At 46.7% G+C, this 27062-nt stretch overlaps 3 protein-coding genes across 14 annotated transcripts in view; 2 read left to right on the top strand and 1 right to left on the bottom strand.

Moving 5' to 3' along the window:
* VAMP7 (vesicle associated membrane protein 7) overlaps positions 1-27062 on the top strand; it is an 83878-nt gene that overhangs the window by 885 nt on the left and 55931 nt on the right. The window lies entirely within an intron of this gene.
* LOC140917504 (SLAIN motif-containing protein-like) overlaps positions 13448-27062 on the bottom strand; it is a 116846-nt gene continuing 103231 nt past the window's right edge. For 4 of the 5 annotated variants that reach the window (XM_073360537.1, XM_073360529.1, XM_073360531.1 and 1 more), the window contains one exon: positions 24004-24175. In XM_073360537.1, coding sequence (XP_073216638.1) covers positions 24019-24175 — 157 coding nt within the window. In that variant the 3' untranslated portion in view covers positions 24004-24018. Of the gene's footprint in view, positions 14075-24003; positions 24176-27062 lie in introns of those variants that run through there. The other variant, XM_073360530.1, reaches the window with a different exon arrangement.
* Positions 20152-25518, top strand: LOC140917508 (uncharacterized). Its single transcript, XM_073360553.1, has 2 exons — positions 20152-23807; positions 24644-25518. Exons 1-2 carry the CDS (start codon positions 23336-23338, stop codon positions 24856-24858), a joined length of 687 nt encoding a protein of 228 aa, XP_073216654.1. The 5' UTR covers positions 20152-23335; the 3' UTR covers positions 24859-25518.

Genomic DNA, 27062 nt, shown 5'->3' with positions numbered 1-27062 from the left:
CGAGCTTGTAAACTCCTCAAAAGGGTTTTTAACGCCAGTCCTCAAAACAGTCCTAATATTCTGCTTGTACAAATCTAAATATTTTGGCATAAACTGACAGTTGAGGGGGTGGGAAAGAAAACAAATATTACTCAATAATTACAAAAAGGAAAACTAAGTTTGCTGGGTTTTCCCCTGTTCTGGCTAGGTGCTCGCATTGAGTGATGTGTTCTAGTTTTAGCTCATAGGGGGATGCTGGAAGTGGAAACTAGAAGACTGTGGAAGTCTGCTAGCTTGTGACTTTGCATGTAGGCTTTTATGTGAACATAAGAATGGCCCTACTTGATCAGACCAAAGGTCCATCTAGCCCAGTATCCTGTCTTCCAACAGTGGCCAGTGCCAGGTGCCCCAGAGGGAATGAACAGAACAGGTAATCATCAGGTGATCCATCCCCTGTCACTCATTCCCAGCTTCTGGCAAACAGAGGCTAGGGACGCCATTGATGGACCTATCCTCCATGAATTTATCTAGTTCTTTTTTTATCCCTGTCATGGTCTTGGCCTTCACAACATCCTCTGGCAAGGAGTTCTACAGGTTGACTGTGCGTTGTAAGAAGAAATACTTCCTTTTATTTGTTTTAAACCTGCTGCCTATTAATTTCATTTGCAAAAGGAGTTGGAGAGGTAGAATGAAGGCTGACTTTGATGGGAGGCTAGTCAATGAACTTGATGGAATTTGTAAGGAAAGTTTGTTTTATTTTTGTTTTGTTTTTTCCCCTTCAGACTATGGTTGGTAAGTTCTTATCTCTCAGCAGTAATTAAACACTAAAAAGGGGACACAGAGTGAGAGAATGATCAACCTTGGATTTAGTAAAAGCAAGGTTTTACAGAACTCAAAAACAGTAGCAACGTATCAGTGACACAACAAAAATTTCAGTGGAAAATCTCTTGGCTTGTATTTAAATAGCCTGAACTATGGAAGACTGTGTCAGTGCATGGGAACCTGAGTATGAAATTGACTAGGTATGCAAAGTGCAGCAGGCCAGTTTATTTTAGTTAATCTCTGGAACTAAATGTCACTATATATAATTTAAACCAGTGGTTTGGTTGGATTCAGAATAAGGATTAGATGCTCTCATGGGTAATGAGATAATCTACAGTTACATTTGCCGGAGGGAAAAACAGAAGGGATATAAACCTTCATGTTTCAGAACATACATCAACTGTTAAATGATGAGCTAGGAAGAAACTAGTTTAAGGAACTGGTTATTTCATAAATGTCTGTTACGGAGTTTCTTTCAGTTTTCTGTGAAACATCTTGTACTGGCTGCCTGACCAGATGGTACACTGGTTTGACCAATCATGGCAGCTTTTGTGTTCTGATGCTCAGGCTAAGAGATGCAAAAAATAAACAGCCTAAGTACAGAAAAGGATGTTAGATTTTCACATTTGTTTTAATGTAAGGTGGTGGTAATGGTAAGAATATCTTTAAAGGGACACCTGTCAGGTCAAAATAAACTAAGAGCCACGTGGAAGCTTTAGAGGATAGAATAAAAACTTTTCCTCATTTTAAATTAACGAAAATGACGGAGAGCTAAATTGAAGGTTGGCTCACTTTCTGCTGGAATCATCAAGTTTAAATATCCACTATAGAAGTCAAGAAGGAATATGTAGTCTATTGATAGAAATGTTGCTCATGCTAGTTTTGTTAACAGTATGTAGTGTAGAACAATACATACCATGCATTGTCTGTACTGAATCTGATTTGGAGAAAACTGTTTTTGTGGTGACCTTAGGAGATTTCCCAACAAAGTGATAGGGAAGGGATTGTGTTCTGTATCCCTTGTGTCTCTTTGTGCCTCGCACAAACAAATAGAATCATAGCAATCTAGGGCTGGAAGGGACTTCTAGAGGTCAGCTAGTCCAGTCCCCTGCACTGAGGCAGGACCAAGTAAACTTAGGCCACCCTTGACAGGTGTTTGTCCAACCTCTTCTTAAAAGCCTCCAATGATGGGGATTCCACAACCTCCCTCGGGAATTTATGCTTGAGCTACCCTTGTTATACCAATAAAATAAAAACCAGCAGGATCCTATTAAAGGGGAAAAGGCAAAATACCACATTTATTGTGGATACAGAAAGAATCATAGTAAGCAGTTAGTTATAGCTATAACATTCCCATTCAGTCTCATATTTATTCACACATTCATTTATACAAACACACACACACAGGTTCTGCAAGGTTGTTATCATAGTTACCAGCCTTAGAGTTGCTCATGCCAAGCCACTGGCCAGGTGGCCTGGACATGAGGAGGGAGCAGGGCCTTGTCAGATGCACATCTGATGCTCCTAGAAGTTGGTTTGCAGAATCAGACCCCAAAGTTCTCACTTTCTAGAGTCCATTTTTATAGGAATTTCTTCCTATGCCAGTCTATGGGAATTGCTTCATCATGCTGTTGCTGAATCAATCAGCAGATGTCACATTCCTGATGGCTCCGTGCTGCCAGATATTATCTTGTTCTTTGGTTCTCCCATTCTTGAGGCTGTTGGGTGGATTCCAGTCTGCCCTCTGGGGGTCCTCTGGTTATTTCTACTTGACGCCTTCTTCAGCCGATGGACACTGCATTCTTAGGCTGGCACCTCCCTGATCATTCAGTTATTACCCACACCAAGCATCCATCCACATACCTCCTCTATTTCTATTTTAATCACAATTGTTAACAAAGCGAGATGAATACAACAAAAGGGCAGGGAGTCTCTGGGTGCTGTTTCTGTTGTTAGAGTATTGCTTTGAGTCTCTCTCTGTGTGTGAGTGGTGGTTGTTACAAAGAATTGCTTTGAGAACAGACTCTGTCTTAGAATGTACTAACACAATTAGCAGCTTGCAAGTTTCACACATAGAGGTAGAGAAATAGTACCAAAAACCAAGAGACCTCTTAATTAGTCATACCCTGGAATTTAAACTATGGGGAATCAAACTCATTTGTGATTTTAATACAGAACTTCTTTAATATGATCCAACACCCTCAGAGTTAGAATGTTTTTCCTAACATCTAATCTAAATTTGCCTGGCTGCAGAGTAAGCCCATTTCTTCTTGTCCTACCTTTGGTGGGCATGGAGAACAATTGATCAGTCCTTTTTATAACAGCCCTTAACAGGATTTGAAGACTGTTACTAGTTCCCCCTGAGTTGTCTTTTCTGAAGACTAAACCGTTTCAGTTTTTTTAACTTTCCTCATATGTCAGATTTTCTAAACCTTTTATCACTGTTGCTGCTCTTCTCTGGACTCTTCAATTTGTTCACTTGTTTCTCAAAGTGTGGTGCCCAGAACTGGACACAATACTCCAGCTGAAGCCTCACCAATGCTGAGTAGAGGGCAAGACGGTTACATTACTTACCTTACGTATGATGCTCCTATTAATACACCCCAGAATATTAGCCTTTTTTGCGACTGCATCACATTGTGGACTCTCATTCAAGTTGTGAGCTGCTATAATCCCCACATCCTTTTCCACAGTGCTGCCACCACCTATTCAGTTATTCCCCATTTTGTGATTTTTTTTTTTTTCCCCTTCCTAAGTGAAGTGCTTCACACTTGTTGTTGAATTTCATCTTATTGATTTCAGGCCAATTTTCCAATTTGTCAAGGTGATATTGAATTCTAATCCTGTCCTCCAAAGTGCTTGCAACCTCTCTCAGCTTGGTGTCATCTGCAGATTTTATAAGCATACTCTCCACTTCATTACTGAAGTCATTAATGAAATTTTTGAATAGTACCAGACCCAGGACTGACCCCTATGAACCCCACTAAATACACCCTCCCAGTTTGATAGGGAACCATTGATAATTAGTCTGAGTAATTTAATCTAGCTGCATTTTCCGAGTTTGCTTATGAGAATTCCCTTCTTTCTTCTCACACCCCCAGTTCTGAGCTGTAACCACAGTCTTCTAGTCAAAGAAGACTATGGAATTCTCCTTAGTGAGTGGGGGAAGTACTGTTGAGTGAAGAGACATAAGTGTGCTATGTCTGTGTCAAGATTCCTTCCCCACTTTGAACTCCAAGGTACAGATGTGGGGACCTGCATGAAAAACCCCCTAAGCTTATTTTTACCAGCTTAGGTTAAAACTTCCCCAAGGTACAAACTATTTTACCTTTTGCCCTTAGACTTTATTGCTGCCACCACCAAGCGTCTAACAAATATATAACAGGAAAAGAGCCCGCTTGGAAACATCTTTCCCCCCCCCCCCCGCCAACCCCTACACCCCCTTTCCTGGGGAAGGCTTGATAAAAATCCTCACCAATTTACATTGGTGAACACAGACCCAAACCCTTGGATCTTAAGAACAATGAAAAAGCAATCAGGTTCTTAAAAGAAGAATTTTAATTGAAGAAAAAGTAAAAGAATCACCTCTGTAAAATCAGGATGGTAAATACCTTACAGGGTAATCAGATTCAAAACATAGAGAGTCCCTCTAGGCAAAACCTTAAGTTACAAAAACAGGAATATACATTCCATTCAGCACAACTTATTTTATCAGCCATGTAAACAAAACAGAATCTAACGCATATCTAGCTAGATTACTTACTAAGTTCTAAGACTCCATTCCTTTTCTGTTCCTGGCAAAAGCATCACACAGACAGAGAGAACCTTTGTTTCTTCCTCTTTCCCCCCCCCGCTTTGAAAGTATCTTCTCTCCTCATTCGTCATTTTGCTCAGGTGCCAGCGAGGTTATCCTAGCTTCTTAACCCTTTACAGGTGAAAGGGTCTTTCCTCTGGCCAGGAGGGATTTTAAAGGTGTTTACCCTTCCCTTTATATTTATGACAGTCTGTATTGATCCCTGCTCCATGCGAGCATGAAGAATGAGCAAACAATCTAACTCAATTCTCTCAGCACTTATCTGTAGTCTAGGCCTTAGTTCTGCAAAGTCTCTTGCTGCTTTTCATCAAAGATGCCAAGCGCTGTAGTGCATTTTGGGGTACTTGACTGCATAAGTATGAAACCCCAAATTGTAGAAGACTGAAACTGTAAAGTGTCTCATGATTTCTTCCTTTTCTCTTCCTCACCTCCTGATTGAGTTAGTCATTCAGTTTCTTGGGTCTTCTCTGAAAGATTACTGGGAAACTTCAGCTAATGCAGAATGCAGCAACCTGTTCACTTACTAAAAAGAAAAGGAGTACTTGTGGCACCTTAGAGACTAACCAATTTATTTGAGCATGAGCTTTCGTGAGCTACAGCTCACTTCATCGGATGCATACCGTGGAAACTGCAGCAGACTTTATATACACACAGTCTGTGTATATAAAGTCTGCTGCAGTTTCCACGGTATGCATCCGATGAAGTGAGCTGTAGCTCACGAAAGCTCATGCTCAAATAAATTGGTTAGTCTCTAAGGTGCCACAAGTACTCCTTTTCTTTTTGCGAATACAGACTAACACCGCTGTTACTCTGAAACCTGTTCACTTACTGGTCTTCTGCACATCTGTATTTTCACTATACTGGTTACTACAGGGGTGGGCAAACTTTTTGTCCTGAGGGCCACATTGGGGTTGCAAAACTGTATGGAGGGCCGGGTAGGGAAGGCTGTGCCTCCCTAAACAGCCTGGCCCCCTCCCACTGACTGCCTGCCTCAGAACCTCCAACTCCCCCTGCTCCCTGTCCCCTGACTGCCCCCCAGAATCCCCTGTCCTTTATCCAACCCCCCCTGCTTCCCGCCCCCTTACCATGCTGCTCAGAGCGGCAGGAGCTCGCAGCCCCACCGCCCAGCCGGAGCCAATCACGCCGCTGGTGGTGCAGCAAGCTGAGGCTGCGGGGAGAGGGGACAGCATGGGAGGGGCCGGGGGATAGCCGTCCCAACTGGGAACTCAAGGGCAGGGCAGGATGGTCCCAAGGGCCGGATGTGGCCCGCGGGCTGTAGTTTGCCCAACTTTGGGTCACTAACTTGTTTCTGGGAATGGTTCAAGGTACTCTATGATTTGGGCCTGGATTATTCTGCAGATAGCCTTTCTTTTATCCATCAGCCTGCAGTTGAAATTAGTTGAGATTCTTGCTAAGAGACCCCAGATTTCAAATCTGGCAGAGTCATCTTGAAAGACGCCTTCAACTCTGTAATATATCCATCCTCCTTTCCCTCCCTCTTGGGCTGGCAGTTTGCCTTGAGTGTGTTGCAAGGCCTGTTTAGACACTCAGGCTCTTTCTAAACAAGCTAAGTAGTTCCAGATTTTCTTCCAGGAAGTTTTGAGTTGGTCTTGTACAGCTTGGGTATTTCTAAATGTTATGCTTCTAATGACTCTAAATATTCTTAGAGATTGAGGGTACATATTTGATACATTAAATATTCAAAGCTTTAGTTGTAAGGGATTGATGCCTTACTTCCCTCTTTCCCCACTAGAAGGAAAATGAGGAGTACTTGTAGCACCTTAGACTAACAAATTTATTTGGGCATAAGCTTTTGTGAGCTAAAACCCACTTCATCGGATGCATGCAGTGGAAAATACAGTAGGAAGACACAGAACATAAAAAAATGGGTGTTGCCATACCAACTGTAATGAGACTAATCAATTAACTGGACTTCTACTAGAGTGCTTCTGCCGATGTTCACGGGCTGAAATTGTGGAAAAGCAGCATCACTTGCCCCATAACCTCAGCTGTGCAGAACACAACGCCATCCACAGCCTCAGGAACACCTCTGACATCATAATCAAAAAGGCTGACAAAGGAGGTGCTGTCATAGTCATGAATAAGTTGGAATATGAACGAGAGGCTGCTGGGCAGCTCTCTAACACCACATTCTACAGGCCATTATCCTCTGATCCCACTGAGGGTTACCAAAAGAAACTACACCATTTGCTCAAGAAACTCCCTGAAAAAGCACAGGAACAAATCTGCACAGACACACCCTTAGAACCCCGACCAGCAGTATTCTATCTGCTACCCAAGATCCATAAACCTGGAAATCCTGGACACCACATCATCTCAAGCATTGGCACCCTGACAGCAGGATTGTCTGGCTATGTAGACTCTCTCCTCAGGCCCTACGCTACCAGCACTCCTACCTATCTTCGAGACACCACTGACTTCCTGAGGAAACAATCCATTGGTGATCTTCCAGAAAACACCATCCCGGCCACTATGGGTGTAAAAGCCCTCTACACCAACATTCCACACAAAGATGGACTACAAGCCATCAGGAGCAGTATCTCCAATAATATCAGGGCAAACCTGATGGTTGAACTTTGTGACTTTGTCCTCACCCACAACTATTTCACATTTGAGGACAATGTATACCTTCAAATCAGCAGCACTGCTATGGGTACCCGCATGGCCCCACAGTATGCCAGCATTTTTATGGCTGACTTAAAACAACGCTTCCTCAGCTCTCATTCCCTAATGCCCTTACTCTACTTGCGCTACATTGATGACATCTTCATCATCTGGACCCATGGAAAAGAAGCCCTTGAGGAATTCCACCATGATTTCAACAATTTTCATCCCATCATCAACTTCAGCCTGGACCAGTCCACAGAAGAGATGCACTTCCTGGACACTACAGTGCTAATAAGCGATGGTCACATAAACACCACTCTGTATCTGAAACCTACTGATCGCTATAGTTACCTACATGCCTCCAGCTTTCATCCCGACTACACCACACGATCCATTGTCTACAGCCAAGCTCTAAGATACAACCGTATTTGCTCCAACCCCTCAGACAGAGACAGACACCTACAAGATCAAGCATTCTTACAACTACAGTACCCACCTGCTGAAGTGAAGAAACAGATTGACAGAGCCAGAAGAGTACCCAGAAGTCACCTACTACAGGATAGGCCCAACAAAGAAAATAACAGAATGCCACTAGCCGTCACCTTCAGCCCCCAACTAAAACCTCTCCAGCGCATCATCAAGGATCTACAACCTATCCTGAAGGACGATCCCTCACTCTCACAGATCTTGGGAGACAGGCCAGTCCTCACTTACAGACAGCCCCCCAACCTGAAGCATATACTCACCAGCAACCACACAACAAAAACACTAACCCAGGAACCTATCCTTGCAACAAAGCCCGTTGCCAGCTGTGCCCACATATCTATTCAAGGGACGCCACCATAGGACCTAATCACATCAGCCACACCATCAGAGGCTCATTCACCTGCACATCTACCAATGTGATATATGCCATCATAGAATACAATATCAGGGTTGGAAGGGACCTCAGGAGGTCATCTAGTCCAGCCCCCTGCTCAAAGCAGGACCAATTGGAAGATTGGGCCAAAAGGAATCTGATGAGGTTCAATAAGGATAAGTGCAGGGTCCTGCACTTAGGACGGAAGAACCCAATGCACAGCTACAGACTAGGGACCGAATGGCTAGGCAGCAGTTCTGCGGAAAAGGACCTAGGGGTGACAGTGGACGAGAAGCTGGATATGAGTCAGCAGTGTGCCCTTGTTGCCAAGAAGGCCAATGGCATTTTGGGATGTATAAGTAGGGGCATAGCGAGCAGATCGAGGGACGTGATCGTTCCCCTCTATTCAACATTGGTGAGGCCTCATCTGGAGTACTGTGTCCAGTTTTGGGCCCCACACTTCAAGAAGGATGTGGATAAATTGGAGAGAGTCCAGCGAAGGGCAACAAAAATGATTAGGGGACTGGAACACATGAGTTATGAGGAGAGGCTGAGGGAGCTGGGATTGTTTAGTCTGCAGAAGAGAAGAATGAGGGGGGATTTGATAGCTGCTTTCAACTACCTGAAAGGGGGTTCCAAAGAGGATGGCTCTAGACTGTTCTCAATGGTAGCAGATGACAGAACGAGGAGTAATGGTCTCAAGTTGCAGTGGGGGAGGTTTAGATTGGATATTAGGAAAAACTTTTTCACTAAGAGGGTGGTGAAACACTGGAATGCGTTACCTAGGGAGGTGGTAGAATCTCCTTCCTTAGAGGTTTTTAAGGTCAGGCTTGACAAAGCCCTGGCTGGGATGATTTAACTGGGAATTGGTCCTGCTTTGAGCAGGGGGTTGGACTAGATGACCTTCTGGGGTCCCTTCCAACCCTGATATTCTATGATTCTATGATTCAATCCCCAACTAAATCATCCCAGCCAGGACTTTGTCAAGCCTGACCTAAAAAACATCTAAGGAAGGAGATTCCACCACCTCCCTAGGTAATGCATTCCAGTGTTTCACCACCCTCCTAATGAAAAAGCTTTTCCTAATATCCAACCTAAACCTCCAACACTGCAACTTGAGACCATTACTCCTTGTTCTGTCTCAGCTACCACTGAGAACAGTCTAGATCCATCTTCTTTGGAACCCCCTTTCAGATAGTTGAAAGCAGCTATCAAATCCCCCCTCATTCTTCTCTTCCGCAGACTAAACAATCCCAGTTCCCTCAGCCTCTCCTCATAAGTCATCTGTTCCAGTTCCCTAATCAATTTTGTTGCCCTCCGCTGGATGCTTTCCAATTTGTCCACATCCTTCTTGTAGTGTGGGGCCCAAAACTGGACGCAGTACTCCAGATGAGGCCTCACCAATGTTGAATAGAGGGGAACGATCACGTCCCTCGATCTGCTGGCAATGCCCCTACTTATACAGCCCAAAATGCCATTGACCTTCTTGGCAACAAGGGCACACTGTTGATTCATATCCAGCTTCTCGTCCACTATAACCCCTAGGTCCTTTTCTGCAGAACTGCTGCCTAGCCATTCGGTCCCTAGTCTGTAGCGGAGCATGGGATTCTTCCGTCCTAAGTGCAGGACTCTGCACTTGTCCATGTTGAACCCCATCAGATTTCTTTTGGCTCAATCATCTAATTTGTCTAGGGCCCTCTGTATCCTATCCCTACCCTCCAACATATCTCCTCTCCTCCCAGTTTAGCGTCATCTGCAAACTTGCTGAGGACGCAATCCACACCATCCTCCAGATCATTAATGAAGATATTGAACAAAACCAGCGCCCGGACCAACCCTTGGGGCACTCCAGCATATGCCAGCAATGCCCCCCTGACATGTACATTGGCCAAACTGGACAATCTCTATGCAAAAGAATAAATGGACACAAATCAGACGTCAAGAACTATAACATTCAAAAACCAGTTGCAGAACACTTTAACCTCCCTGGTCACTCAATTACAAACCTAAAAGTCGCAATTCTCCAACAAGAAACTGCAGAGTTGGAATTAATTTGCAAACTGGACACCATTAAATTAGGCGTGAATAAAGACTGGGAGTGGATGGGTCATTACACAAAGTAAAAACTATTTCCCTATGCTAATTTTTTCCACTACTGTTACTCACACCTTCTTGTCAACTGTTTGAAATGGGCCATCCTGATTATCACTACAAAATTTTTTTTTCTTCTCCTGATAATAGCCCACCTTCATTGATTAGTCTCGTTACAGTTGGTATGGCAACACCCATTTTTTCATGTTCTGTGTGTATATATATCTTCCTACTGTATTTTCCACTGCATGCATCTGATGAAGTGGGTTTTAGCCCACGAAAGCTTATGCCCAAATAAATTTGTTGGTCTCTAAGGTGCCACAAGTACTCCTCGTTTTTTTTGTTGATACAGACTAACACGGCTACCGCTCTGAAACCAACCACCCACAAGAAGGGTGGAACCTCTTTAACATTAGCATTTAAGAATAGCACAAATAATTGTAGGTGCAGGGAAGATTTTATCCAGATTGTTCAGATGGCCAATGGGAGCTGTGGGGGCAGCGCAAGGAGCCCCCATGGCTGCCCCTGCACTTAGGAGCTGGACATGCCAGCCGTTTCCAGGAGTCGCACGGAGCCAGGGCAGGCCAGAAGCCTGCCTTAGCCCCGCTGTGCCACCAACCAGACTTTTAGCGCCCTGGTCAGCAGTGCTGAATGGAGCCACCAGAGTCCCTTTTCAACTGGGCGTTACAGTCAAAAACTGCATGCCTGGCAACCCTAGTCATGGGTTTTTTTTCCTAGTTATGACATACTGTTTAAATCAATCAATGACATTCTCCTGTTAGACCAAAATGCATCTCTTACCCAGTGACCTGTAGTGCCTCAGTGGTGGCTATGCACTGCAGTGTGGGAGACTCAAGCTTGATTCCTTCTCTTCTCCTACTGCAGATGCAGTTTGCGTCCTTTCCCCACTTCTGTTTGAAGTAGTGGGGTGTCATACCATTCCTTGAGGTAGATTAAGGAGGGGTGTTGAGAGTCTCTAAAGTTTTCACCTAAAAGGAGCCCAGGAAGTGTAAGAGGGAGGTGGAAAGGAAAAAATACTTACATCTGTACAGCACCTTTCATCCAAAAGCATAAAGTCCCTTAACATATGCCTCCTGGTCAGCCTCATTTTTTTTCCAAGTGGGGAAACTGACACAGAGGTTAGGTGACTTGTCAAGGACATGCCACAAGTTAGTCCAGACTAGTGGCTGGCCATTACGCATCCTGTCTCCAGTGGATTCTTGGCTTATGCTGAGGAAGCATAATTTGTACTCTAGCTATTACCTAATCAGACACTAATAGAGACAGCCGCTTGCTGCGTAATGGGGTGGTTCTGTAGTCCCGTTTGCTCTTTCAAGATCATAGTCAGGAATCCCAGTCTGCTTCGGCCTCTCATGAGATTATTAAGACCCAGTACATTGGCTTGTACAGAGATGCAATTGTATTTGGGATCTAGTCTACTTTTGGCTTGGCTTTCTTCTCCATTTGGGCTTTAGATAGGTAAATGTGGTGGTTTTCTGCTGGAAGGTTTCAAGCAATGAAAAACTTTCTAAGTATAGGGGTATGTCTACGCTACGAAATTACTCCGATTTCACAGAAGTCGATTTTTGGGAACAGATCGTATAAAGTCGAGTGCATGTGTCCACACTAAGCACATTAATTCGGCGGTGTGTGTCCACAGTACCGTCGCAAGCGTTGACATTCCCAGCGGTGCATTGTGGGTAGCTATCCCGCACTCCCCGCTGCCCACTGGAATTCTGGGCTAAGCTCCCAATGCCTGATGGGGCCAAAAATTTGTCACGGGTGGTTATGGATAAATGTCGTCAGTCAACCCTCCCTCCGTGAAAGCAACAGCAGACAATCTTTTCGCACCCTTTTCCCTGGATTACCCGAGCAGATGCCATAGCGCGGCAAGCATGGAGCCCGTTCAGCTCAGCGCAGCAGTTATGACCATTGTAAACACCTCGCGCATTATCGTCCAGTTTATGCAGAACCAGAAAATGAAAAACCAGGCGAGGAGGCAACGGCAGCGCAGTGATGAGGACATGGACACAGATTTCTCTAAAACCGCGGTCCCCGGCAGTTTGGAGATCATGGTGTTAATGGGGCAGGCTCATGCAGTGGAGCGCCAGTTCTGGGCCTGGGAAACAAGCACAAACTGCTGGGACTGCATAGTGCTGCAGTTTGGGATGATTCCCAGTGGCTCTGAAACTTTTGCATGCATAAGGGACTTTCATGGAACTTTGTGACTTGCTTTCCCCTGCCCTGATGCGCAAGAATACCAAGATGAGAGCAGCCCTCACAGTTCACAAGCGAGTGGCAATAGCCCTGTGGAAGCTTGCAATGCCAGACAGCTACCGGTCAGTCGGGAATCAATTTGGAGTGGGCAAATCTACTGTGGGGGTTGCTGTGATGCAAGTAGCCTGCGCAATCATTGAGCTGCTGCTATCAAAGGTAGCGACACTGGGAAATGTGCAGGTCATAGTAGAGGGCTTTGCTGCAATGGGTTTCCCTAACTGTGGTGGGGCTATAGACGGAACCCATATCCCTGTCTTGGGACCGGACCACCAAGGCAGCGAGTACATAAATCGCAAGGGGTACTTTTCAATAGTGCTGCAAGCACTGGTGGATCACAAGAGACGTTTCACCAACATCAACGTGGGATGGCTGGGAAAGGTTCATGACGCTCGCATCTTCAGGAACTCTGGTCTGTTTAAACGGCTGCAGGAAGGGATTTACTTCCCAGACCAGAAAATAACCTTTGGAGATGTTGAAATGCCTATAGTTATCCTTGGGGACCCAGCCTACCCCTTAATTCCATGGCTCATTAAGCCATACACAGGCACCCTGGACAGTAGTAAGGAGCTGTTCAACTATAGGCTGAGAAAGTGCAGAATGGTGGTAGAGTGGCATTTGGACATTTAAAGGGTCGCTGGCGCTGTTTACTGACTCTCTCACACCTCAGCGAAACCAATATTCCCATTGTTATTGCTGCTTGCTGTGTGCTCCACAATCTCTGTGAGAGTAAGGGGGAGATGTTTATGGTGGGGTGGGAGGTTGAGGCAAATCGCCTGGCTGCTGAATATGCGCAGTCAGACACCAGGGCGATTAGAAGAGCACAGCAGGAAGCGCTGCCCATCAGAGAAGCTTTGAAAACCACTTTCATGACTGGCTAGGGTACCCTGTGACACTTCTGTTTGTTTCTCCTTGATGAAGACCCACCCCCTTCGTTGACTCTAATTCCCTGTAAGCCACCCGCCCTCCTGCCTTCGATCACAGCTTGCTTGCAAAGGAAATAAAGTCACTGTCTTTTAAAAACCATGTATTCTTCATTAATTGATTATAAAAATAGGGAGATAACTCACAAGGTAGCCCGGGTGGGGTGTGGGAGGAGGATAGGAGGGAAGGAAAAGGCCACTTCAAAACTTGTTGAATGCCAGCCTTCTGTTGCTTGGGCTGTGCACTGAGGTGGAGTGGTTGGGTGCCCAGAGCCACCCACCCCCGCGTTCTTGGGCGTCTGGATGAGGAGGCTATGGAACTTGGGGAGGAGGGAGGGCGGTTAAGCAGGGGCTGCAGCAGCAGTCTGTGATCCTGCTGCTGTTCCTGAACCTCCACCAGACGCTGGATCATGTCCGTTTGATCCCGCAGTAGCTCCAGCTTTGCATCCTGCCTCCTCTAATCTTCCTGCTTCCACCTGTCATCTGTATCGTCCCTTCCCTCCTCACATTCATTGGCGCTTCCCTATATTGTGCTACTGTGTCCCTCCACACATTCTGCTGAGCTCTGTCAGTGCCAGACGACTGCATGAACACAGAGAACATTTCATTGCACGTGCGTTTTTTTTCGCCGCTTTCTCTGAGATAGCCTTTGGGGTGAAGGAGGGAGGCTTGAAACATTTGCAGCTGCGGGAGGAAAAAAAGGGAGTGAAGTATTTAAAAAGATACATTTTACAGAACAATGACTGTACTCTTTCATGGTGAACAACACTATTCACATTACATAGCACATGTGATTTTGGTACAAGGTCGCATTTTGCATCTTATATTGAGTGCCTGCTGCTTGGGTGTTAGAGATAACACACGCAGTGCCGGGCAACAGAATTCAGCTTGCAGGCGGTCATGGTAAGCCATAGTCTTTCGGCTTCTGCAACCTTCATAACAGCAGTCCCCTCCTTTCCCATACCAAGCAAAGCCTGTTGAGTTGGCCATTTAGTGCTGCAGTTTTCATATTAAGGTGCAGCAGCAGAAACCAGACTACCCCCCCGCCCTATCCAATTCTCTGGGATGATCGATTTACCCCTCCCTCCCCCACCTCCTCCGGTGTGGCTGGTATCAGGGAAGATCCCTGCTAGCCAAACGCGAACAGCTCAGTGCCAATGCACCGCCCCCCCCCCGCATTGGCTAACTGCGGGGAGGATTTCTTTTCAGCCACAGGCAAACAGCCCAGTAGGAACAGCCACCTCTGAATGTCCCCTTAATTAAATTCCCGTATTTCAACCAGGTTACCATGAACGATATCACTCTCCTGAGGATAACACAGAGATAAAGAACACATGTTGCTTGAATGTCAGCAAACACCGGGACCATACGCTGCCAGGCTTTGTCATGCAATGATACCAGATTACTTGCTACTAGCATGGCATGGTAAAGTGTCCTACCATGGAGGACGGAATAAGGCTGCTCTCCCCAGAAACCTTCTGCAAAGGCTTTTAGAGTACCTCCAGGAGAGCTTCATGGAGATATCCCTGGAGGATTTCCGCTCCATCCCCAGACACGTTAACAGACTTTTCCAGTAGCTGTACTGTCCACGTATGCATCCCAAGTTCTCAGGGCAAATTAATCATTAAAAAATGCTTGCTTCTAAAACATGTTAAGGTGCTAGAGGAGCCAACTAGGGGGGGCGCTTTTCTTGACCTGCTGCTCACAAACCGGGTAGAATTAGTGGGGGAAGCAAAAGTGGATGGGAATCTGGGAGGCAGTGACCATGAGTTGGTTGAGTTCAGGATCCTGACGCAGGGAAGAAAGGTAAGCAGCAGGATACGGACCCTGGACTTCAGGAAAGCAGACTTCGACTCCCTCAGGGAACGGATGGCCAGGATCCCCTGGGGGACTAACTTGAAGGGGAAAGGAGTCCAGGAGAGCTGGCTGTATTTCAAGGAATCCCTGTTGAGGTTACAGGGACAAACCATCCCAATGAGTCGAAAGAATAGTAAATATGGCAGGCGACCAGCTTGGCTTAATAGTGAAATCCTAGCGGATCTTAAACATAAAAAAGAAGCTTACAAGAAGTGGAAGGTTGGACATATGACCAGGGAAGAGTATAAAAATATTGCTCGGGCATGTAGGAATGAAATCAGGAGGGCCAAATCGCACCTGGAGCTGCAGCTAGCGAGAGATGTTAAGAGTAACAAGAAGGGTTTCTTCAGGTATGTTGGCAACAAGAAGAAAGCCAAGGAAAGTGTGGGCCCCTTACTGAATGAGGGAGGCAACCTAGTGACAGAGGATGTGGAAAAAGCTAATGTACTCAATGCTTTTTTTGCCTCTGTCTTCACTAACAAGGTCAACTCCCAGACTGCTGCGCTGGGCATCACAAAATGGGGAAGAGATGGCCAGCCCTCTGTGGAGATAGAGGTGGTTAGGGACTATTTAGAAAAGCTGGATGTGCACAAGTCCATGGGGCCGGACGAGTTGCATCCGAGAGTGCTGAAGGAATTGGCGGCTGTGATTGCAGAGCCATTGGCCATTATCTTTGAAAACTCGTGGCGAACGGGGGAAGTCCCGGATGACTGGAAAAAGGCTAATGTAGTGCCAATCTTTAAAAAAGGGAAGAAGGAGGATCCTGGGAACTACAGGCCAGTCAGCCTCACCTCAGTCCCTGGAAAAATCATGGAGCAGGTCCTCAAAGAATCAATCCTGAAGCACTTGCATGAGAGGAAGGTGATCAGGAACAGCCAGCATGGATTCACCAAGGGAAGGTCATGCCTGACTAATCTAATTGACTTTTATGATGAGATTACTGGTTCTGTGGATGAAGGAAAAGCAGTGGATGTATTGTTTCTTGACTTTAGCAAAGCTTTTGACACGGTCTCCCACAGTATTCTTGTCAGCAAGTTAAGGAAGTATGGGCTGGATGAGTGCACTATAAGGTGGGTAGAAAGCTGGCTAGATTGTCGGGCTCAACGGGTAGTGATCAATGGCTCCCTGTCTAGTTGGCAGCCGGTATCAAGTGGAGTGCCCCAAGGGTCGGTCCTGGGGCCGGTTTTGTTCAATATCTTCATAAATGATCTGGAGGATGGTGTGGATTGCACTCTCAGCAAATTTGCGGATGATACTAAACTGGGAGGAGTGGTAGATACGCTGGAGGGGAGGGATAGGATACAGAAGGACCTAGACAAATTGGAGGATTGGGCCAAAAGAAATCTGATGAGGTTCAATAAGGATAAGTGCAGAGTCCTGCACTTAGGATGGAAGAATCCAATGCACCGCTACAGACTAGGGACCGAATGGCTAGACGACAGTTCTGCGGAAACGGACCTAGGGGTGACAGTGGACGAGAAGCTGGATATGAGTCAGCAGTGTGCCCTTGTTGCCAAGAAGGCCAATGGCGTTTTGGGATGTATAAGTAGGGGCATAGCGAGCAGATTGAGGGACGTGATCGTTCCCCTCTATTCGACATTGGTGAGGCCTCATCTGGAGTACTGTGTCCAGTTTTGGGCCCCACACTACAAGAAGGATGTGGATAAATTGGAGAGAGTCCAGCGAAGGGCAACAAAAATGATTAGGGGTCTAGAACACATGAGTTATGAGGAGAGGCTGAGGGAGCTGGGATTGTTTAGCCTGCAGAAGAGAAGAATGAGGGGGGATTTGATAGCTGCTTTCAACTACCTGAAACGGGGTTCCAAAGAGGATGGCTCTAGACTGTTCTCAATGGTAGCAGATGACCGAACGAGGAGTAATGGTCTCAAGTTGCAGTGGGGGAGGTTTAGATTGGATATTAGAAAAAACTTTTTCACTAAGAGGGTGGTGAAACACTGGAATGCGTTACCTAGGGAGGTGGTAGAATCTCCTTCCTTAGAGGTTTTTAAGGTCAGGCTTGACAAAGCCCTGGCTGGGATGATTTAACTGGGAATTGGTCCTGCTTTGAGCAGGGGGTTGGACTAGATGACCTTCAGGGGTCCCTTCCAACCCTGATATTCTATGATTCTATGTATTGTATTTAAAAAGGTACACTCACCAGAGGTCCCTTCTCCGGGTTGGTTGGGTCGGGAGGGTATTTCAGTCAGGGTGATAAAAAGATCCTGGCTGTCGGGAAAAACGGTGTGCTGTGTGCTCTCCTCAAGCTGCTCCTCATCTTCCCCATCAGCAAAATCCTCAGGCATGGGGTAGAGTACCCCATCATCGGAGTCCACGGACAGTGGTGAGATAGTGGTGGCGGCCCCCCCTAGAACTGCATGCAGCTCAGCATAGAAGCGGCATGTCTGGGGCTTTGTCCTGGAGCGTCTGTTTGGTTCTTTGGTTTTCTGGTACGCTTGTCTGAGCTCCTTAAGTTTCACGCGGCACTGTGTTGCGTTCCTGCTGTAGCCTCTGTCCATCATGGCCTTGGAAATTTTTTGAAATGTTTTGTTATTTTGTCTTTTGGAACGTAGTTCTGATAGCACGGATTCATCTCCCCATACAGCGATCATAGAATCATAGAATCATAGAATATCAGGGTTGGAAGGGACCCCAGAAGGTCATCTAGTCCAACCCGATCAGATCCAGTACCTCCTATTCGGTCCACGCTGGAGCTCTTTTTTGATTCTAGGACTGCACGGTTACCTGTGCTGATGAGCTCACCTGGCCAAAAGGAAATGAGATTCAAAAGTTCCCGGAGCTTTTTCTGTACACCTGGCCAGTGCATCCGAGTTCAGAATTCTGTCCAGAGCAGTCACAATGATGCAGTGTGGGGTAGCTCCCGTAGGCCAATATCGTCGAATTGCGTCCACACTAACCCTAATTCGAAACGGTGATGTCGATTTCAGCGCTAATCCCCTCATTGGGGAGGAGTACAGAAATCAATTTTAAGAGCCCTTTATGTTGGAAAAAAATGGCTTCGTTGTGTGGACGGGTGCAGGGATAATACGATTTAACGCTGCTAAATTCAACAAACTCGTAGTATAGAGCAGCTATAAGGGTAATTAAGTTCTGAAATAGGCTTCCAAGGGAGGGTGGGGGGGTTTGTTTTTTTGTTTTTATGTTGTTGTTTTTTTTAATTCCCCTCATTGGAGGCTTTTTTGACAGGTTGGACAAACACCTGTCAGGGATGGTCTGGGTTTACTTGTTTCTGCCTTATTGCAGGGTGCTGGACTTGACCTCTCGTGGTCCTTTCCAGCCCTACTTTCTGTGATTCTATAATGACAGGTTTCAGAGTAACAACCGTGTTAGTCTGTATTCGCAAAAAGAAAAGGAGTACTTGTGGCACCTTAGAGACTAACCAATTTATTTGAGCATGAGCTTTCGTGAGCTACAGCTGCTGTAGCTCACGAAAGCTCATGCTCAAATAAATTGGTTAGTCTCTAAGGTGCCACAAGTACTCCTTTTCTTTTTGTGATTCTATAGTTTAGTCAGTCCTGGCATGTGCCTTTTTATATCATCGTGGCCCAGCTCTGAAATCACTCTGGTGACTACAGCATACAAAGAGATAGATGTGTCCAGTGGGCTAAGCCCGTTTCCTGCCTTTCAGAATAGTGGAGGGAGGTATTTGTTTGGTAACTGATGCACTCAACCATGTCTGGTTGCACTTAGGCTGAATTCTTGCTGTATGGGGTTCTTAATACTTTAACTCTCTAACCCTCAATAAGAAACTTCTTCAGCTCTGAAGGTTGAGGTTACAGGGACAAACCATCCCAATGAGTCGAAAGAATAGTAAATATGGCAGGCGACCAGCTTGGCTTAATGGTGAAATCCTAGCGGATCTTAAACATAAAAAAGAAGCTTACAAGAAGTGGAAGGTTGGACATATGACCAGGGAAGAGTATAAAAATATTGCTTGGGCATGTAGGAATGTTATCAGGAGGGCCAAATCGCACCTGGAGCTGCAGCTAGCCAGAGATGTCAAGAGTAACAAGAAGGGTTTCTTCAGGTATGTTGGCAACAAGAAGAAAGCCAAGGAATCTGTGGGCCCCTTACTGAATGAGGGAGGCAACCTAGTGACAGAGGATGTGGAAAAAGCTAATGTACTCAATGCTTTTTTTGCCTCTGTTTTCACTAACAAGGTCAGCTCCCAGACTGCTGCGCTGGGCATCACAAAATGGGGAAGAGATGGCCAGCCCTCTGTGGAGAAAGAGGTGGTTAGGGACTATTTAGAAAAGCTGGACGTGCACAAGTCCATGGGGCCGGACGAGTTGCATCCGAGAGTGCTGAAGGAATTGGCGGCTGTGATTGCAGAGCCATTGGCCATTATCTTTGAAAACTCGTGGCGAACCGGGGAAGTCCCAGATGACTGGAAAAAGGCTAATGTAGTGCCAATCTTTAAAAAAGGGAAGAAGGAGGATCCTGGGAACTACAGGCCAGTCAGCCTCACTTCAGTCCCTGGAAAAATCATGGAGCAGGTCCTCAAAGAATCAATCCTGAAGCACTTGCATGAGAGGAAAGTGATCAGGAACAGCCAGCATGGATTCACCAAGGGAAGGTCATGCCTGACTAATCTAATTGCCTTTTATGATGAGATTACTGGTTCTGTGGATGAAGGGAAAGCAGTGGATGTATTGTTTCTTGACTTTAGCAAAGCTTTTGACACGGTCTCCCACAGTATTCTTGTCAGCAAGTTAAGGAAGTATGGGCTGGATGAATGCACTATAAGGTGGGTAGAAAGCTGGCTAGATTGTCGGGCTCAACGGGTAGTGATCAATGGCTCCATATCTAGTTGGCAGCCGGTATCAAGTGGAGTACCCCAAGGGTCGGTCCTAGGGCCGGTTTTATTCAATATCTTCATAAATGATCTGGAGGATGGTGTGGATTGCACTCTCAGCAAATTTGCGGATGATACTAAACTGGGAGGAGTGGTAGATACGCTGGAGGGGAGGGATAGGATACAGAAAGACCTAGACAAATTGGAGGATTGGGCCAAAAGAAATCTGATGAGGTTCAATAAGGATAAGTGCAGGGTCCTGCACTTAGGACGGAAGAACCCAATGCACAGCTACAGACTAGGGACCGAATGGCTAGGCAGCAGTTCTGCGGAAAAGGACCTAGGGGTGACAGTGGACGAGAAGCTGGATATGAGTCAGCAGTGTGCCCTTGTTGCCAAGAAGGCCAATGGCGTTTTGGGATGTATAAGTAGGGGCATATAGCGAGCAGATCGAGGGACGTGATCGTTCCCCTCTATTCGACATTGGTGAGGCCTCATCTGGAGTACTGTGTCCAGTTTTGGGCCCCACACTTCAAGAAGGATGTGGATAAATTGGAGAGAGTCCAGCGAAGGGCAACAAAAATGATTAGGGGACTGGAACACATGAGTTATGAGGAGAGGCTGAGGGAGCTGGGATTGTTTAGTCTGCAGAAGAGAAGAATGAGGGGGGATTTGATAGCTGCTTTCAACTACCTGAAAGGGGGTTCCAAAGAGGATGGCTCTAGACTGTTCTCAATGGTAGCAGATGACAGAACGAGGAGTAATGGTCTCAAGTTGCAGTGGGGGAGGTTTAGATTGGATATTAGAAAAAACTTTTTCACTAAGAGGGTGGTGAAACACTGGAATGCGTTACCTAGGGAGGTGGTAGAATCTCCTTCCTTAGAGGTTTTTAAGGTCAGGCTTGACAAAGCCCTGCCTGGGATGATTTAACTGGGAATTGGTCCTGCTTTGAGCAGGGGTTTGGACTAGATGACCTTCTGGGGTCCCTTCCAACCCTGATATTCTATGATTCTCTAGCAATGTGCTCTGAAGATCCATGGACTCATGCTTTCCCAGACCAGAGGCAACAAGCAGACTCCACACAGTCATCTTGATTGTGGAGTCTGTTTGCCTCTTCTGGTGTGGATCTCCTTCCCTGCTCTGGTGTTCTGCAAAGGTGCAATGTCATGTAACTGTCAATGTCATGTCAGGTGTGACTGCAGAACTTCTCTATAATTCTGGATGAGAAAAGATTTAAACTGAGCAAGCAAACTAACTTGCCCAGTTTGAAATCTGATTAGGAAGAGGTCAAGGCAACTTCTCTTCCAGAAAGGTCTGTCTCAAGACACATAAGGGCACTTCTGTCTGACCAGACTACAATGATGCACTCCCTTGCAAACGGGCAAGTTTGTGGACCTTGATTTCTCTGAGACTTTTGGAGGAAGGGGATTGTTATGCTTATAAGAAGCACATGGGATCTTTTTCAGGGGAAAAGGCAATGTGCTGTGTTTATTAAAGATACAACAAGTAATTAAAGATACAACAATTAGCACAGACACACACACGCTATCTCTCTCTCTCTCTCTCTCTCTCTCTCTGTCCTGCCAGTCGATGTTACCAGTCCAGAGTCCGGAACAATCTAGTGGCCAGCGAGGTTGATCACGGGTAGCAAGAGCCGGGTTCTGTTAGTCACGACATGATGCTTCGGGGAAGTCTTGGCATGACAACCCAAAGTTTCATAGTGTGGCACCCTGTTTATATAATGATTTTCCTTCATTGGGACCAATGAGGTTTGCACCGTCCTGCTGTAATCAATTATTGTTTGGCAAGTGCTTGTTTTCTTAAATGTTTTTCTCATCCTTTTATCTTTTTCTTTCATCAACTCTCTCAGGGAGTTGTCCCATGCTGGTTTTGATTACAGTTATCTTGTCCCCATTGATAGGTGCCTGTCTCATCTTTCGAGAAGTCAATCTGCCCTCCTCTGATATTTCAGTAGGGGCTTGTTGCAGCCTCCTGGTGCTCTTGCATCTGTCTGCAGTTCCTCCCTAGACCATCTGGTTCAGCGATGGCCTTCACACTTATCTCAACACACGGATTCCTCATTCACACACAAAACAATTAATTTACACAGAACATTTTGAACAGGAACATCAAGTTGCAGTGCAGAAGAAAACAATCATGGCATTCTTTTACTTATTTTAGAATGCTAAACCTACAACAAAATGGTGACTCTCAAAGGTCTGTTACTCCCTTAAAATCCAGACACAAAGAAATTCTGGCTAATGCATCTCTACCGATGGTGTATCAAGCCATTCCTTTCTGCTGTTCAAAAAGGATGGCTGGCAGGATATGGTCAAATCATACATCAGTGCATTTAATACATGCTACATTATTATCTCATTATTCTTTATCCTTCATTCTAAATCATACAAAATACAAACACAAAATCGTCCTACTACAGGGTTAATAGTAGTTCTTTTGTATTGGGCTAATGCGCTGCCAAACAAGGTCTGGTTTACAGCAGGTAGGTTTCCAGATATTGGCAGAAAGGAGCAATAGATTGTTGTGGTCAGGCTTCTAAAGTCACTTTCATAAGTGACTTTTAGGTCAGTGCAAGCAGGGCGCCTCTGGTTTTTACCATCAGATATGGCTCAAACAGCAGAAGAGCTGATGGGGACTCCTTGAAAATATGTTTTAAACTCCTTGTTAAGCCATCTGCTCTGCATGATGATTTGAGTGCTGCTGCTGATGATGATCTGCATTCCTGTACGCCTTTCTCTGTGTAACTTACTATCTCTTCTGTGAAATAGATATTCTGATCATTGTACAGATGCGGGAGGGTGGTGGGAGATATGAACATAGTGAGGCTAAGGGCTTGGCTACACTTGCGAGGTAGAGCACATTAAAGGAGCCCTGGGCGCACTAGCTCACTACCCGTCCACACTGGCAAGGCACGTACAGCGCTCCTGGTACTCCACCTCGGCAAATGGAATAACGTTTTGTGCACCCCCGCTGGAGTGCCGAAGCACCAGTGTGGATGCCCTGGTCTCTTAGTGCGCTCTGATCAGCCTCCAGAAGTGTCCCACAATACCTGTTCTAGCCACTCTGGTCATCACTTTGAACTCTACTGCCCTGCCCTCAGGTGACCTCAGCTATCAGACCCGCCCTTTAAACTCTGGGAATTTTGAAAATCCCCTTCCTGTTTGCTCAGCCAGGCGTGGAGTGCTCTCAGCAAATCTTTCCAGGTGACCATGCCTCCACGCACCAGGTGATCCCCAGTATGGAGCAATAGCAGTATGCTGGATCTCATCAGTTGTTGCGGGGAGGAAGCTGTCCAGTGCCAGCTGCACCTCAGCCATAGGAATTACGATACCTTCGGGCAAATATCAAAGGACATGATGGAAAGGGGCCATGACCGGTACGCACTGCAGTGCAGGGTTAAAGTGAAGGAGCTGCGGAATGCCTACCGCAAAGCCCGCGAGGCAAACAGCCACTCCGGTGCTGCCCTTGCAACCTGCCATTTCTACAAAGAGCTGGATGTGATACTTGGGGGCGACCCCACCTCCACTCTGAGTAACACCATGGACACTTCAGAGCCCAGTTCAACAAGGCAGGAGGAGCAAAGCGGGAGCAAGGGTGCTGAGGTGGAGGAAGACCCCCCGGAATCCCTAGATGCATGCAGCCAGGAGCTGTTCTCAAGCCAGGAGGAAAGTAACCAGTCGCAGTGGCTGGTGCTTGGGGAAGGACAAACACCAGAGGAGGTTCCCGGTAAGTGGCTTTTGTTTTGGGATGCAAGTTATTCCGTGCGGGCTCTTGGGGCTAGGAGGGTTAGACCTAGATGCAGAATAGGGCATTGATGTGCTCTCTCACATCGTGGTAATTGGCCTCAGTGATCTCTTCAGAGGTCTCATCCAGAACTTGGGCAATGCGCTTGCGAAGGTTTCTCGGGAGAGCTACTGTGGTCCTTGTCCCAGTAAGGCTAACTTGTCCATGGCACTGTGCCGTGAGGGGTGGGGGGGACCATTGCTGCACACAGGCAAGCTGCATATGGGCCAGGGAGGAAGCCGCATTGCAGTAGAAGACCCTCCCTTGCTTCCCAGGTTACCGTCAGCAGCGAGATCTTCAAGGATGAACTCCTGTGGAAAATGTGGGGACAGTGTTCAGTATAGAGGCCCCCTGCTGCTGTTGGCTCTCCCCAAGGCACAGAAACCCAGAGGACAGTACAGCCATGAAACAATCAGTCATAGAATATCAGAGTTGGAAGGGACCTCAGGAGATCATCTAGTCCAACCCCCTGCTCAAAGTAGGACCAATCCCCAATTTTTTTTGCCCCAGATCCCTAAATGGCCCCCTCAAGGATTGAACTCACAACCCTGGGTTAAGCAGGCCAATGCTCAAACCACTGAGCTATCCCTCCCCCCAGTCACGCTTGACCCTGTGCTTACTCACTATTTTGGGGCCCCCGTGGGTTATGTGCTCTTGCTTTGGGACGGGCAAATTATGCTATTGTGTAGACTGTGCTTGCCCTTAAGTACAGGGGAATCATTGCTCTGTCTGGTGTGAACAATGCTGCCTCTGTTAAGTGTTGCATTTTTCCTTTACAGATGCAACCTTGAGATCTCAGCCATCCATGCTATCACCGGCTGAAAGACTCCAAAGAATCAGAAAGAGGCCACATAGAAGCAAGGAAGACATGCTGCATGAAGTAATGCAGCATTCAAGTAATGAAAATCAAAAAGTGCAGGAGTGGTGGGACAGTGAAAGGAGGATCTGTCAGCAGAATGAGGAGCGCTGGCACAAAAGCATGGTGCTGCGGTAGCAAAGCACGGATTGGCTGATAAGCATAATGGAGCGCCAAGTGGACTCAGTCCAGGCGCTCGTAGCCATGCAGGCGGAGCACTACCATGTCTGAGCCCCCTTGCAGCCCTTGTCCCAAAACTCTTTCCCTTGTGCCCCCATGTCACCTCCAACCCACTTTCCCCAACATCCGGGTTCTTACCCCCACCAGCTGCCTCCAACGCCTGTAGCTTCACCACCCAGCCCTGAAAACTATGACCCTTACCCACTGCACTCAACCCCCGTCACCATGCAGTATAGCAATCCTGAAGTGCAGCACTCATTGCACAGCACTCCAAACAGGAAGGCTGAGTTTGATAAAAGGACATACGCAAATCTGTGATTGTACCATTCCCCACCCCACCCCCTTGCCCTTTGTTTCCCAAGCAGTTGTGTTTCTTTTCAATAAATGGATTTTTTGGCTTTGAAAACATTCTTTATTATTGCATAAAGTAAAAGATACCTTAGCCCAGGAAAGAAACAGGCACTGCAAGTCAGTGAAGCAAACACAGATTCCTACTAACATTGGAACCACTGCACTTTGCTCCTATGCAGGGCAGCAGACATTACTGGTGGCTTTCAGCCTCAAATTGCTCCCTCAAGGCATCCCTAATCCTTGCAGACCCACATTGGGACCCTCTAATAGCCCTGCTCTCTGACTGTTCAAATTCAGCCTCCAGGTGTTGAACCTCCAAGTTCCATGCCTGAGTGAATCGTTCACCCTTCCCTTCACAAATGTTATGGAGGGTACAGCATGCGGATGTAACCACGGGGATGCTGTCATTGGCCAGGTCCAGCCTCTCATACAGAGAGCGCCAGCGGCCCTTTAAACAGCCAAAAGCACACTCCACAGTCATTCTGCTCAGCCTCTTGTTGAACTGCTCCTTGCTGCTGTCAAGGCTCCCTGTGTAGGGTTTCATGAGCCACGGCATTAAAGGGTAAGTGGGGTTTCCAAGGATCACAGTGGGCATTTCGACTTCCCCTACAGTGATCTTCTGGTCTGGGGAAAAAAGTCCCAGGTTGCAGCTTCCTGAACAGGCCAGTGTTCCAAAAGATGTGTGTGTCATGCACCTTTCCAGGCCAGCCTGCGTTAATGTCAATGAAATGCCCACGGTTATCCACAAGCACCTGGAGAACCATAGAGGAATACCCCTTCCGATTAACGTACTCGGAGGCTAGGTGGGCTGGTGCCAGAATTGGAATGTGTGTGCCATCTATCAGCCCTCCACAGTTAGGGAAACCCATTTGTGCAAAGCCATCCACAATGTCATGCACGTTACCCAGAGTCATGGTTCTTCTGAGCAGGATTCAATTAATGGCCCTGCAAACTTGCATCAACACAATTCCAACAGTCAACTTTCCCGCTCCAAACCCATTAGCGACTGATCGGTAGCTGTCTGGAGTTGCCAGCTTCCAGATTGCAATAGCCACCCACTTCTCCACTGTCAGGGCAGCTCTCAATCTTGTGTCCTTGCACGGCAGGGTGGGGGCAAGCTGCTCACACAGTCCCATGACAGTGGCTTTTCTCATCTGAAAGTTCTGCAGCCACTGCTCGTCATCCCAGACTTGCATGACAATGTGATCCCACCACTCAGTGCTTGTTTCCCAAGCCCAAAAGCAGTGTTCCACGGTGGTGAGCGTGTCCGTGAATGCCACAAGCAAACTCATGTCATGTGCATTACTCGAGTCGATATCGTTGGAGCCCTCATTGTCATTTTACATCATAAGGAATAACTTGACTGCCAAACATGACGTGCTGGCGAGACTCATCATCATACTCCTCAGCAGTTCGGGCCCCATTCCTGCAGACCAAAAGGGAAGACCGCGCACACAGTACAGAAAATCTTGAAAGATGGCGCCAAATGTGGATGGAAGCACAGGGATTGCTGGGATGTGAACTGATGCATCACTGGGCATTGGGACAGGACCCGCCCCCTTCCCACAAGCCACAGCATCAGAATGGGAAGAGGTGCTCTGTGGGATAGCTGCCCATAACGCACTGCTCCCAATGCCGCTGCAAATGCCGCAAATGTGGCCACGCCAGTGCGCTTGCAGCTGTCAGTGTGGACAGACTGCAGCGCTTTCCCTACTGTGCTCTCCGAAGGTGGGTTTAATTCAAAGCGCTCTACATCTGCAAGTGTAGCCATGCCCTTAGAAAAAAGGTTAAGGTGTAAATTGATAGAATGG

Source organism: Lepidochelys kempii, chromosome 9 (assembly GCF_965140265.1).
Source record: "Lepidochelys kempii isolate rLepKem1 chromosome 9, rLepKem1.hap2, whole genome shotgun sequence".
NCBI classification, from domain to species: Eukaryota; Metazoa; Chordata; order Testudines; family Cheloniidae; genus Lepidochelys; species Lepidochelys kempii.
The sequence above is the reverse complement of the archived record's forward strand: the minus strand, read 5'-3'. Positions and strand labels throughout refer to the sequence as shown.